Source organism: Culex quinquefasciatus, chromosome 2 (assembly GCF_015732765.1).
Source record: "Culex quinquefasciatus strain JHB chromosome 2, VPISU_Cqui_1.0_pri_paternal, whole genome shotgun sequence".
NCBI lineage: Eukaryota > Metazoa > Arthropoda > Insecta > Diptera > Culicidae > Culex > Culex quinquefasciatus.
The window spans coordinates 136,925,568-136,940,927 of record NC_051862.1 but is presented as its reverse complement, the minus strand read 5'-3'; the positions used below and the strand labels follow the sequence as shown (position 1 = coordinate 136,940,927).

The 15,360-nt window shown below is 37.0% G+C and overlaps 2 protein-coding genes across 2 annotated transcripts in view; both read right to left on the bottom strand.

Moving 5' to 3' along the window:
• Window positions 1-15,360, bottom strand: part of LOC6037870 (protein bunched, class 2/F/G isoform) — a 325,729-nt gene that overhangs the window by 141,363 nt on the left and 169,006 nt on the right. The gene's annotated exons all lie outside the window — the stretch shown is intronic.
• Window positions 1-15,360, bottom strand: part of LOC119766844 — a 42,293-nt gene that overhangs the window by 22,182 nt on the left and 4,751 nt on the right. Inside the window, exon 2 of the mRNA XM_038253007.1 lies at window positions 12,358-13,411. Coding sequence (XP_038108935.1) covers window positions 12,358-12,611 — 254 coding nt within the window. The 5' untranslated portion in view covers window positions 12,612-13,411. The remainder of the gene's footprint in view (window positions 1-12,357; window positions 13,412-15,360) is intronic.

The following is a 15,360-nucleotide window of genomic DNA, read 5'->3' as shown; positions in this document are numbered from 1 at the left end:
TTAACCGCCGTAATTATGACTTAAAATACCGTCGAGGAAACGCGGCCTTTCCCGCGGGGCTTTTGCTGTCACCGGCGGAAGGACTAAACAGATACTAATGTTAATGCCTCTGCTGGACACACTGGACTGTTCAGAGTCGTGCTTGTATTGGGGCATGTTTGTGCTCATCGTATACAGGTATAGGCATTTGCCTCCACGAAGTGCTTCCTTCCTTGGGAAATATCCGGCAAAAAAGCAGCGCAAAGATATGCCCGAAGGAAGCCCCCTGAGCGGGATTGATACTAACCCTTGACTGTACAAAATGCGGTTAAAATTTCAAATTTAGGCTGGTTTTGAGTTGTTCTTCTGAAATGCGTCAAGAATAAAAAGAAAATGTTTTGAATAATTATTGTAATACTCAAAAAAGTTGTCAGTAGAAGGTTAAATGTATCTCAGCTGGCATGTGTTGAATATAACTAACGTGACCTTCGTAGATCAATGCAGTGCAATTCATATTCAATGAAAGACACTGATGGTTGTTCAGAGAAATCGCTTATGCAAATCTGTTTGATTTACAGCCGATAATGCTCGTGCTATTATGATAATTTATATCGTTTCGAAATGTCATATCATCATTTTTTTTTTTCTTTCCAAAGAAATCAAACTTGCTACAGTTACAAAATAGCGACACCTCTTGCCGAGGAAGGGACAACCGTTACAAACCGGCGGCATTTCAAGGTGACGACCGTCAGCGGCATGCAAAATTTGCACGATGATTAATGGCGGGAACGGGATTTGGACGCGAGCCAATCGAATTTGCCACTACTTTCCCAGGCGACCGACGACGTACGTCCTGCCGAAAGTACGTATTCTTATAAAGACTCCGGTCACCGGACCGGACATCTTTTTGGCACCGATTTCGGCAAATTTTTCAACGCTTGTTTGAAAGTGCATTTTGGCGTGCAAATCGAAGGGAAAATAGTGACAAATTTGTTTGGTAGTGTTTGAAAAGGTTTTGGGCAGCTGAGCATTTCCAAGAAGGATTGCGATTTTTTTTTAGTTTTTCGATGTTGTAATTTGATCTTGCTTATTTTTTTCGAAACTCGCCTAAAACAATGTATTATTTATATGATGCCATTCAACGGACAACATTCAAGTCAAGTACCTCGTTTTAAAAATATGTCATTTCGCTTTAAAAGCAAACATTTACTTTGCAATTGCTCAGCAGTTGGTTGTCCTCAAAACCTCCAGATACCGATGGCAGCAAATTCCACCAGAAGCCCAGAACGGAATTCAATTGCTAGCTGTTGATTCTGGTCGATTCTTGCTGACCAAAACGTCGTTTCGTTCGGAATGCGGGTGCATTCACACTTGCCTTGTTTTTTTTTTACTTCAGCTCGCGTGTTGACAGATGCACTCACCCTCCGTTGACAGGTTTATGCAATTCAAGCCGCGCGATCGGTACAAACAAGCCCCCCGTCCTGGGGAGGTGATATTTCGTACGATTGACGCGGGCCTGCTGCTGAGTTCATCGCTTTGAATAGGCGTTTTCGAACAAGCTCTCGAGAGGAGACATCAAAGGAGCAGGATTTGGCGAAGGTCGTAAAATGCTTCACGCTGCACCTCGTAAATTAAGAACAAAAGTTCGTCTCGCGATGTCAGTTTATTCAGTGCGCGCAATTAAATGGGGATGAATCACTTTAATCGTGGGGACAGTCTGAACTTTTGAGTTGAGAAGATGGATTTGTTTGCCAAGTAGCTGAGCTGTCAATTGTGAGAAAAGTTGCCCAATTTCGTTTGACAATTCTAGATTACTCTTGAGTTACAACTTGGCAAATGTTTTTAACATTTTGTGTCCTTTTTATAGTTGTTGAACAACTGCTTTTTTGACTTGTGTGTCAAAACAATTGGGAAGCTATTGAATAATTTTGACGAATTATTTTCAACAAAATCGACCGATTTTCTATTTTGAATTTAAATTTGTAGTCTTTGTATAAAATGTGTGAACTTTGCATACAAAAATGCTTTGAAACCGACAAACCATATCTTGAGAAGGGATATTCAGATCGAACATTTATCATATTTTTGATAAAAACTAATTTAAGTATTCTAAAATCAAGACAAATATTTAACGGGGAAAAATCATACGTATCATACGTAGGCCCTTTTGAAACATCAGTCGTGATTCTGAAACAATTTTAGGACATTGAAAATTGGGCACATAGAAATATTTTTATTTCTTTAATTTATATGAGCAACTCTCTACGAAATCGGCCGATTTCAACCATTTTTATTTTTTGTATTTTTTGATTTAACTTAAACTTTGAGGGGGACAAATAAGCTATTTTGCGTCATTGGTTCACCCATACAAGTCTCCATACAATTTTGGCTGCTGTCCATACAAAAATGGTATGTAAATATTCAAACAGCTGTAACTTTTGAGTGAATTTTTTGTTCAATTTGGTGTCTTGGGCAAAGTTGTAGGTATTGTTGAGGACATTTGAAAAAAATAGGTACACGGAAAAAAAAATTTGCAGATTTTTTTATCAACTTTTTTTTCACTAAAACTCAATTTCCCAAAATACGTATTTTTTGATTTTCGAGATTTTTTGATATGTTTTAGGGGACAAAAATCCGCAACTTTTGAGCCATAGAGAAACATGGTCAAAAATCTGCCCCGAGTTATGAATTTTTGAAAAAATAATGATTTTTGGAAAAAATCGAAGTTTCATGCAAAAACTAGTTTGACATTATTTTTTAATGCAAAATTAAATTTGGGTAATTCTCTACCAACTCACACGAAATCGGGAAAAGTTGCCCCGACCCCTCTTCGATTTGCGTGAAACTTTGTCCTAAGGGGTAACTTTTGTCCCTGATCACGAATTCGAGGTCCGTTTTTTGATATCTCGTGACGGAGGGGCGGTACGACCCTTCCATTTTGAACATGCGAAAAAGAGGTGTTTTTCAATAATTTGCAGCCTGAAACGGTGATGAGATAGAAATTTGGTGTCAAAGGGACTTTTATGTAAAATTAGACGCCCGATTTGATGGCGTACTCAGAATTCCGAAAAACGTATTTTCATCGAAAAAACACTAAAAAGTTTTAAAATTCTCCCATTTTCCGTTACTCGACTGTAACAAATTTTGGAACATGTCATTTTATGGGAAATTTAATGTACTTTTCGAATCTACATTGTCCCAGAAGGGTCATTTTTTCATTTAGAACAAAATTTTTATTTTAAAATTTCGTGTTTTTCTAACTTTGCAGGGTTATTTTTTAGAGTGTAACAATGTTCTACAAAGTTGTAGAGCAGACAATTACAAAAATTTTGATATATAGACATAAGGGTTTGCTTATAAACATCACAAGTTATCGCGATTTTACGAAAAAAGTTTTGAAAAAGTTACTTTTGCGTTTCTCTTTGTTTCGTCGTCCGTGTCTGTCGCGGGTGACCATGAACGGCCATGATCGATGACGACCAACTTTTTTAAAACTTTTTTTCGTAAAATCGTGATAACTTGTGATGTTTATAAGCAAACCCCTTATGTATATATATCAAAAATTTTGTAATTGTCTGCTCTACAACTTTGTAGAACATTGTTACACTCTAAAAAATAACCCTGCAAAGTTAGAAAAACACGAAATTTTAAAATGAAAAAATTGTTCTAAATGAAAAATGACCCTTCTGGGACAATGTAGATTCGAAAAGAACATTAAATTTCCCATAAAATGACATGTTCCAAAATTTTACAGTCGAGTAACGGAAAATGGGAGAATTTTAAAACTTTTTAGTGTTTTTTCGATGAAAATACGTTTTTCGGAATTCTGAGTACGCCATCAAATCGGGCGTCTAATTTACATAAAAGTCCCTTTGACACCAAATTTCTATCTCATCACCGTTTCAGGCTGCAAATTATTGAAAAACACCTCTTTTTCGCATGTTCAAAATGGAAGGGGTCGTACCGCCCCTCCGTCACGAGATATCAAAAAACGGACCTCGGATTCGTGATCAGGGACAAAAGTTACCCCTTAGGACAAAGTTTCACGCAAATCGAAGAGGGGTCGGGGCAACTGCTGTGTGAGTTGGCGGAGAATTACCCATTTGCAATCGAAAAGTACTTTACAGATTTTTTGATAAAGGGCCGTTTTCAAGATATAGCCACCGAAAGTTTGATTTTAGCGAAATATTTGCAGTTTTTCATTTTTTTTAAATAGTGATCATAAGTGACCATTTCTAAAAATATTTTTTTTAAGAAGTTCAGAAAATTTGCTATAAAATTGTCTAAGAGGCATTGAAGATTGGACCTCGGGTTGCTGAGATAGAGCCGCTTTAAGAAAAAGAAACACGAAAATTGAAGTTTTCTTAATCTCACCAAAACAACCCACCATTTTTTAATGACGATATCTTAGCAACTAATGGTCCGATTATCAATGTTTATGCATGAAACATTCGTGAAATTTTCCGATCTTTTAAAAAAAATATTTTGATTTTTTTTAAATCAAGATGCCATTCAAAATTCTAGTCTTGATTTAAAAAATATCAAAATATTTTTTTCGAAGAGAGCATATAGCAAATTTTCTGAACTCTTAAAAAAAAAATAAATAAATTAGAAACGGTCACTCATGGTCACTATTTAAAAAAATTGAAAATCTGCAAATATTTTGCTAACATCAAACTTTCGGTAGCTATATTTTGAAAACGGAGCCCTTTATCAAAAAATCTGTAAAGTACTTTTCGATTGCAAATTAAATTTTGCATTAAAAAATAATGTCAAACTTGTTTTTGTATGAAACTTCGATTTTTCCAAAAATCACTATGTTTTCAAAAATTCATATGTTTCTCTATGGCTCAAAAGTTGCGGATTTTTGTCCCCTAAAACATTTAAAAAAATCTCGAAAATAAAAAAATACATATTTTGGGATATTGAGTTTTAGTTAAAAAAAAGTTGATCAAAAATTCGGCAAAAGAATTTTTCCGTGTACCTATTTTTTCTCAAAAGTCCTCAACAATACCTACAACTTTGCCGAAGACACCAAATTGATCAGAAAATTCACTCAAAAGTTACAGCTGTTTGAATATTTACACCCAAAATTCAGAGTCGAGATAATCGTTCTCTCAAAATTTATTGAGGGCTCAGTGCCAAAATCGATAGAATAATGGTACCAACTCACACCATCATAACAAATGAGTTCATTCGTTAGTTGAATCAATAAATCTCCAACAAGTGTCATACATCGACTTCTGACTTCTCCTTGGTCACCAAGCTGTGGTGGCCGAGGCAGCTAAGTCATTGGATTGGTTTATCAAAGGTCTCTGTTTCGATTCCCGTTGTCGACACTTTTGGTTTTTTGTTTGACGGATGAACTTTTTTTGCAAATTAACCTCGAGAGAATAGTTCTATCGCCCATCTCGAGCTGTGTTCTCTGCGTCCGTGAATGGTACCACTATTCTCTCGACTCGAGACCATCATTCTCTCGGACTAGCGCTGCCAGTTTTGGGTGTACATACCATTTTTGTATGGACAGCAGCCAAAATTGTATGGAGACTTGTATGGATTTGCCATATCTCGGAAACCAAAGGTTGAAGCAGCAGTGGAGTGAGGAATGGAATAAATTGATAACTCATTTATTTGACATCCTAGCCAAATGGTGTCTTGGGAAGAGTTGTTGTACTTGATAAGGGCTATCTTTTGAAGTTATTGACGTACAGGATGACGACCTTCCAGGGTGTCAACCAAAAACTAACTTTGTTAGATTACGTTGTAGGGCTTTGGTGTCTTGGACAAAGTTGTAGAGGAGACAATTTCATGAAAGTTTGTCGAAGGCGCCAAATTTTCAGCTCTTAATCTACTCGAGATATACGCCATTTAAGCAAAAATGAAACTTCAGGTGCATTGTTCGGTTTTGCGTCAAAATGCGCCATTTTGAAAACATATTGCTTTTAAACGTTGCGTTATCAACAAAATTGCAAAACATATTAGATAACAAATAATTATAAATTGAGCAACACAAAGCCGATCGCAACCTATTTCGACTCAGCTTTGAGCGATATAACGCAATCGGTCTCTCCTGACCGTTCGCTATACTACCCGAATAGAGTGAGAGCGAGAGCAAAGAGAGAGTATTCAGTAGCGATCGGTGTGGAAGTGACAAACGGTCAGAGCAGTTTTGCGTCGCGTTCGATTTGTGGTCGCGAGTGAACGAGTCTTTTTGAAGCAATCCCCTTGATTTTGAGCAGATTTTGAGCATCATGTAAGTGAACACTAAAATAATGTTTAAGTGTTTTTTCGTATAATTGCTAGCCAACTGCTCTTTCCGCGTACTTCTCACACAAACAAAAGTAAGTCTTGATGAAACAAGACTGAAAAGACAAATTTGGACATTGCAAGTGTTTTACCGTTTTGACCGTGGACCGTGGTGTAGGGGTAAGCGTGATTGCCTCTCACCCAGTCGGCCTGGGTTCGATCCCAGAAGGTCCCGGTGGCAAATTTTGAGACGAGATTTGTCTGATCACGCCTTCCGTCGGACGGGAAGTAAATGTTGGCCCCGGACTAACCTAAAAATAAAAGGTTAGGTCGTTAGCTCAGTCCAGGTGCAGGAGTCGTCTCCCTGGGTCCAGTCCTGGTGGAGTCGCTGGTAGGCAGTTGGACTCACAATCCAAAGGTCGTCAGTTCGAATCCCGGGGTGGATGGAAGCTAAGGTGTAAAAAGAGGTTTGCAATTGCCTCAACAATCAAGCCTTCGGACACCTAGTTTCGTGTAGGAATCTCGCAATCGAGAACGCCAAGGCAAAGCTGTAGAGCGAATAATTTGATTTGAATTTGAAGTGTTTTATCAATAATCAACCAGTGGCAGACTCCAAATTTGCATCCAAACAAACCCCGCAATTTGGCACGAGCTCGGATTTGTTCAATGATCCCCAGGGATTACGACCTCTGGGGTTAAAAATAGCATCCAAATTGCGCTCCCCCCTCCCCCTTCTGGCACGACCCACGAAGGTTGTAAACAGAACACGTGTTGCGTTTCCAAGCTTCGGATCCAAGATCTGTGCGTTTAGCATCGTCTACTAGCAGTTTAGTCGCTGCTTGTTTACAATCGTGACGATTCGCTGTGTCTGGCGATGGAGCACGTTGGCTCAAAATAGATTTAATGATTGGCAGAACCGAATTTGCTGGATTGTTGTCGCTTTCGGACAGTTCTGCTGGCGAGAAATGGGACGGATTTGTTTTTGTTTGGTTTGATCCGGAAAGATTGGCAGATTACTTTGGCTCAAACGATGTTGGATTCGGATCAAGTTGCATGTTATACAGTTTATTTTTGAGCGAACACGTGTTGATTTCGCGGATTGAACACGGTTAATTTTGAAATTCTGAACACTTACCACTTCTTGGAATTTTAGAAATGGATCACATAACCACAAATTGATCTTACCTGAAACGAGAGGAGAAACAAAACAAAACCATTACTTGGGATTCCAAAAACTTGTCCCAGATAACGTATTCCCAGAGAGGCACTCTAAAATTAGATTTGCAAATCCCAATTGATATTTCATGCAAAATGCCCACACTCGATCAGTCCGCTCGCCGTTGAAGAATGAATTCCCCGAATCGCCCGAAACGCAAGTGAATGGCGTTCGGAAAGGCATTCTTCACGGTCCGAACTTGAAAGTCGCGGCGCGATATCTTGAAAACAAATTTCGACTTCTTGGCAGTCTCAAGCAGTTTGTTTTGCCTACGTGCTCGGAATGGAAATTTTCGCACTCACCAGTATCGCGCACCAAAACACCTATTTGTTTCACGCCTTGGACGGACAAAGCTAGAGCTCTTAACGAAAAAAAAAATGCCGAAAATGCACCGCCGTCAAGTACCGACTACTATTCCTGATTGGGATTGGGATATGAAATCTTTATACAAATTTTGATTTTTGTTCTTTAAATTAATTAATCTGCAAACACTCACACGGAGAAAAAAGAGTTCCCAAAAACGTGAACTAGCGTTCATGAAAACCTCGAAAAAAGTGTTCAAATCTCATGGTACGATTTTGAAATTTGGAAACAATTGCGTGGATTCCCGGTTTGGACGCGCTCGATTTCAGTTTGGTAAAGCGCATAATTTATTTCGGCCAGTCATAAAATCACTCATTTGGTGCGTGGAACGTACGGCGGACTAACGGCGCAGTAAATGGCACTTTTATTTGGCCATCCTCCTTCGGTCAAAAAGCGCGTTTTATTTAGCGGGTTCAATAAAATCTTTGCGTCACGTGGACGAACGGGTTTTGGTTTCCACTTAGTGGGCAATTTTTCGTTTTAGTTGGTGGTTTAACTTTTTCAATCATAAGATGCGTTAGTACCAAACAAGACGCACATTTTTCCTAATTTATTCCAGTAAAGTCCGGAAATAGGTGTTATTTTGTTGATGAATGTAGCTTGTCATCCGCTGGAAGAAAGGAAACAACATCCAGAACGACATTATGAAATGACGGTAAGTATAGAAGGTTGAGAGAAGCTATATGTAACAGTGAAGACTTTATTTATAGCAATTCTTTAAAAAAGACAGTGGAAGTGTTTTTGAGGACACGCGTTAGTCAAACTCATACAGCTCACAACTAAAAAAATGTAAATCAACAGTTCTTTAAAGATTTATGGACAGCGAATATTTGTTGATTAAGTTTAAAGCCAAATTAAAAAAAAAAAAAAAAACAGTCCGCATTGTTTGTTTGCAGCTGCTAATGCACACCAATTACTTTTATTGTGTTTATACTGTACTCAAATTGGCATTGAAACGAGATTTTATTCAGTTGCTGAAACAGATGGTTACATGCTGCTGACGTATGTGTCTTTATGATGTTAGTTTATTTGATCAATTATGGTTTGTTTGGTTGATGGATATTATATACTAAGTTTTGTTAACAATATATAAAGAAAACAAAGATAACAAAACCAGACTTTTATCAATTTTAACAAATAAAATACCTCCTTTCAAATTTAAAAGGCTAATTTCCTAATTTTTGGAAAACACATTCTCCAAAGGAAAAGTTAATTTTCAGGATTTTTTTTTCATTTTTGCTAATAACATATTGAAAACTCTGTATCTTGAGAACTGTATTTCTGACCCGGGCAGACGGTAATAACAGAATTCGTAATATTTCAATAACAAATACTGTTAAAATAACCAAAAGTGTTATGGAATCTTCTTGAAACGTCCATTTTTGCAAAAGAGTTTAATAACAGTTTATGTTATCATAACAACACTTGTTATTGGTTTGATATTGATTGAAAGCCAAAACAACTTTGGAATAACTTTTTTTTGTTATGGAAGAATACCTCCAACTGTTATAGGGATGATCGGATTAGTTGTTAAAATAACAAAAAAATAATAACAAAGATTTGTTCGAAGAATAACTAAAAGTGTTTCGGTGGACAACCCTACTCTCCTTACTGTTGATGCGCACCCCTAGGCTTCTGACAGTTGGTCTGTGCGCGCGAAGAGAAGAACATCAAAACAACAACATCACTCTTGTACGAACACGCGGAGAAGTCGGACGAATAAAGTAGGAGTTTAGTATTTAGTTATCCCGCTCGTGTCTTGTCTTTTCTTCGATCTGCGAAGCCGGTCCAGTCCAAGTGTCCGCAAACAAAAAGTGTTATTAGTCTGTTATTACAATAACAATCCAATAACAAAAAAATCATAGCGACGGCTAACAAATCTTGTTATAAATAACATAAAATGTTATTGGCCTAGTATTTTCAAATATCAAAAAATGTTATTCCCAAGTTATTTCCATTTGCTCGGGGATCGATTTGGTATCCTTGACAAAGTTGTAAGTTGCTTGGGAATTCTCACACACTCAGATTTTTTTTTACCGAGTTCGGTAAAGTTTAGATCGGTAAACCATCTGTCAAAATTAACAAAATTTTACCGAATTTTGGTTGTACAATGAACAAAAATGACCTTCATTACCGAATTTCTGTAATTTTTTACCGAATTCGGTAATTTTCAGTATACCGAACTATTCAGTAGTTGAAAATTCGGTAAACTTTACCGAATTCGGGAAAAAATCTAAGTGTGCAGAAACCATAAGGGCTTCTGAAAAGCGTTTTCAATCCACAACGGGCAATAAAAAGCAATGAAAACGAAGTGAGCAAATAACGTTTCTATCAAAACTTGGTTTAAATAGTGAGAATTTGCAAATTAGACGGAATAAGGACCGCGTCCTTAACCTGCCAAACATACGAGAATTAAGAAAATTTACTTATTTTTTAATCTGACAGTTTTAAATGATAAAAAAATGACCATCATTTGAGCTATGGCGTAGGTTGGTCAACATTCATTTTGGCAGCGTTGGCAATTTTTCTATAAAATTGTTAGTTTTGAAAAACGTGAAAAAAGTGAAATAAATTATGTTGATTTTTTTTCAAAAAATATATTAAAAAATAATAATATCAAGCTTTCTGAGTTCCTGAGCCAATTTTAACAATAGAAACAAGCATTTTTTTTAAAATCATTCTGTTCCCTTGGAAAAAGAATCTGATTTTTAATAAATTCGTATCGCAGATTTTTTTTTACTTTTAAAGAGTAAGGTAGAAATTGGCCTGGATGTGAAAAAAAAATCACCAAAAATCGGGATGTTAGGGGTCTCCCGAAAACAAAAAAAAATCTTGAAAACAAAACTGTATTTTTGCCTTCCTCACCTCAATGAGGAAAGGCTATAAAATCACTCGAAAAATGGACTTCTTTATTTGACCTCGTAGACCCACCTTCACGTATACCTATCGACTCAGAATCAAATTCTGAACAAATGTCTGTGCGTGTGTATGTCTGTAAGTACGTGCACCGAAAAATATGCACACGATTATCTCCGGACTGGCTGAACCGACTTGGACCGTTTTGGTCTTATTCGATCCATCTTGAGGTCCCACAAGACCCTAGTTAATATTATGATGTTTAGAAAAGTACTTCAAAAGTTATGCTTAAAAAAACGATTTGGCTAGAGTTTGAAATATTGTAAAAAAGGGAGGTTTTTGTAAGAAAACCCGTTATGCTACATATTGTTAGAAAGGTATTTGAAAGACCATTCCAACGCGTTCAAAAGATTGAAGATCTGACAACCCTATCAAAAGTTATAAGTACTTTAGTGTTTTTAATGAACTTTTTTTGAGGCCGGATCTCAGATATTTTGATAAAAATATGCGAGGAAGGCACCAACCACCAACCATGTAAAGCTGCTTAACCCCAGATGTCCCTTACAAGCTCCAGATCGAATCGAGTTGTTATCTGGATCTAATTTGCATTACAGTCCAAACTCGATTATCCGAAGTTTGATTATCCGAAGGTTTGTATAAGACTTGGATGATCGAAGCATGAACAAAAAAAAAACATTTTTTCGTATTTTTGTTTCTTTTCTCACTTTTAACATCAAATTCGACCCCATTTTAGTCAAATTTGAATAATTGATTGCCAATTGAATTACAAAATTAAGTTTTTCAATATTTGAACAATGCCATTTTAGGAGGCCATCTTGGATTTCATAATTCTAAGTTATTTTAGCGTTATGTTTGATAGTCAAAAATAAGACAACGAATTTTTTTTGTGATTCGACTATCCGAAGATTTGATTATAGCAAGTGAAATTTGGCAATACAATATTGGAATTTAAAATTTCTAATTATTTTAACTAAAATACCAAAAACTTTTTTTGATTGAACCAATTAGGATGCTTTACTCCCTATTTTGCTGCATTTTTTAGGCAATTTGAGGTGATTTAGAGTTTTTAATTTTAAATGTAAGACAAATTTATTAGATCGAATTATTGATCCGGTCATAGATTTCGTACATATAATTGAGATTCGGCTTCAAAAAAGGAAACACATATCACTTAAGTGGTCAAAACTTGAGACAGGGTTGCCAAGTCTTCAATCTTTAGAGTTGTTTGAAATGTCATCCCAACGATAAGTCGGAAGATGGATACGAACATATTGTACATAAAGATAATAGAGATCTAGAGTTAGTTATCCTAATAGTTTTGAGTATTCGAAGAAGTCCTTCCTATATCATCGTTGATCGGAACGCACGACGTCGTGTGAATTGTCCCCCTGCTAAAAATCAATAGGTACTTATGGAAACACAGACATTTGTTCAGTTTTTGATTCTGAGTCAATAGGTATGTATGAAGGATGGTCTACGAGTTTTCTGTAAAAAGTTCATTTTTGGAGCAGGATTATAGCCTTGCCTCAGTGAGGAAGGCAATAGATGGAAATAGGGACCTGGCAAACATGATTTAGCACTTTTTTAAATATTGAAGATTATGATCACACTGATCTACAAAAAATTACAAAAATGACTGCAAAGGCTCATTTTGATTTTTTCACCCCCAGACTCACCCTATAAAATTCTTCACAAAGCAGTACACCGCCACCAGCGAGCGATCGTTGAGGAAAATCTCCGGCTTAATCACGGGCAACGCGGACATTGGTACGCGCTGATCTGCTGCCGGGGCCAGTGCCAGGGACAAGGAGGCGCTGGAACCAACGCTGGAGCCGAAACCTCCGCCACCGGATGCCTGCTGGCGTTCCCCTGTTTGGGATTGACCGTAGCGATTGCTGGTGGACGCCGATGCCGTTGCGGTTGCGTTCATCTTCCTCTACTCTGTTCAGCAGTTGTTCAGCAGTGTCCACCAGGTTGGATCTGCTGACGCTGCCAGAGTTGGACACTCATCGCGGGGGATCTTCGCCTTCGTCTTCTTTTTTTTAGATTATGGAAATTGATTACAATATCTAAACAACTGGCAACACTTCAAAAGCACGATTGAACATCTGGCAACACTTAACTTTTCTCTTTCTTCTTCGTGGTCGATCGAGTGATTTACATGATTCCTGAGGTTTTCCTTCGTTTTTTAATACAATTTTCTTCTTGCAAACTTTTCCTCCTAATTTTCCTCTATTGATCGATGTTTAAACCCCGACTTTGCACCAATTTATTTATACTTTTCGAAGTAGATGAAGATTAGCCGTCGATTGCTGCTGGCGCAAACCGCATTGGCATCGACTTGGCCACCACCGGCCAGGCTTGACGGCGCTTGACGGTCCGGCTCCGGTTCCGAATCCGAGTCGTCCGCGGCCAGAGTTGGCTTCCTTTTGATGATCCCTCGACGTTGCTTGCCGAACCTTGGACCGCTCATACGACGCTCTGTGGACACTCTCGTCGACGGAGAGCGCAGTTCTGCGAGGTTAACCCCCGGGGACAATAATTAATGATCTTTCGAAGATTTGGGGGATGGGGACTTGTCGGTTACGTTACGAATCGTTCGAAAGATTCTTGAGTGGTACTTTTCAAACTTGTACTGCAAATTTACTTTTAAATCTTGTCTTTTTCAACTTGTTCGCCGCTCAACAACGTACTAAATAACTGGCGTTGCTGCTTCTTACTGTTGTAGGACTAAGAACATTTGGAATTTAGAGGTGACTTTTCGTTTAATGGCTTTCGACTCTCAATTTGTCTCCACCCTCTCGCGGACAGGACAATACAGTACACACCCACACACAAACAAACACAAAACAGTGGTAATTCTTCGACAGGCAAGCTCAAGCTCAAACTCGGTGGTGGTCATTGCACGCAATATGGCACACACACACACATACAATCATCGAGTCACACCTTTTTGGCACCCATCACAACAACTTGCGGCGTGGGATGGATCAAAACTATTACGGTGCAGATTTACCGATCAGCCGATGGTTGTGATGTTTTGGACAAGCGGCTCAAAACAGGTTCGCGCCATTATTGCCAGAATTGATGCAATTTATGAGGCGAACTGGCGTAAAGATGGCAATAATGTGACATCTGGATTTCACAAATTTGTAATGCGCAATTTGTTTAGGCTGGTACACATATTTTTAAAAATTTAATTGCAAAATTGTCTAAAATTAAGACTTTTCCCCAAATGAACTTTAGAATATTTTAATTTATCATCTTTATTATTTATTAATCTTTATTATTTTGTCTCACTTGTTTTGTTAAATTTATTTTTGTTATGGCTGTATCAGGCCTGTTCTAACGTCATGTTTCGGATTCCCAGACTCTTCGAAACCCGGACACCTCATCTTGATTTATCAATTATTTGGATATAAGTTCGCATAATAAATGTCAAAATTGTGTTATTTGATTAATTCTAACATTAACTGTCACTTAAAATTTGTTTGGACGCTGTAGTCATTGCCAAAAAAATAAACAAAATAAAAATATAAGTTTACCAAAAATGTGAAACATTTCACAGAAATATTTTTAAAGCGCCCGAAGCAAGCAAAGCAGAAATTTTTGGTTTTAATTTTATTCAATTCTAGCAAATTTTTAAATAAAATATAGATTGCTTATTTGAGACCAAAAAATGCCATTCACTAACATTTCAGTCCAAATTTGTGCGATTCATAAGCGAAAACGAATGTCCGGAATTCGAAGCAGAAGTGTCCGGATTTCGAGTCTGCCTTTATCAGTGTCCGGGATTCGAAGTACAACAAGTCATTTTAGTTTGAAAATTCTGAGGAAAAATATTTAGAAAAGACATATTTTGCATGCATTCTCTCAAAATTGACTGTTTCTACTACATCCTGATGATATTTATACTTTTCCTACTCATTACAATACTTTTTGCCAGCTATAACAAAAATGATATGCAACTAAGTGTCCGGATTTCAAATCATGACGTTACAACCTCTATCCATTATAATTTGCCTTTTTTGTGCTTTGCGAATTTTTCCAGTAACATTTTATTTTTTTCGTTAATTTTTATATAGACATAGAAAACACACACAAGTTAAAAATACGGCAAAATTTTACCTCAAAATAGTAGTTTATGCAACAAGTTGCAAAAAGAAGATTTTTTCAGCACGAGTTGTACATTTACCCAACGAGGTTTACCGAGTTGGATAAATACGACGAGTGCTGAAAAAATCAAGTTTTGCAACGAGTTGCTTACAACATTTTTTGCAATTTCGAAAAACGCGGAATTATATGTCAAACATTCATGTGTTCAGTAAATTCATCGTTCAAAACAAAAAAATATTGAAAAATGTTACTTTTCGATACTAGTGTTGAAAAGTTCAACTTTTCAGCACCCATTTCAGTGCTGAAAAGTAGAATTTTTCAGCACTGTTATTGAAAGGTATTAATTTTCCATTCTGTTATTTTTGGTAGGGAAAAGTAGGCCGTTTCGGTTTTCCAGAAGGACAGGAAAAGTTGACAGTTTCACAGTGGAATTGCAAAAATATTTTTTTCACAACATTATGACAAGTAAAATTACCAAATCTCAATATCCTTAAAATTTAACAGTTCTCCTTAAAATGATTTTTGAAGATTCAAAAATTATTTATTGGCGATTTTTTACAATC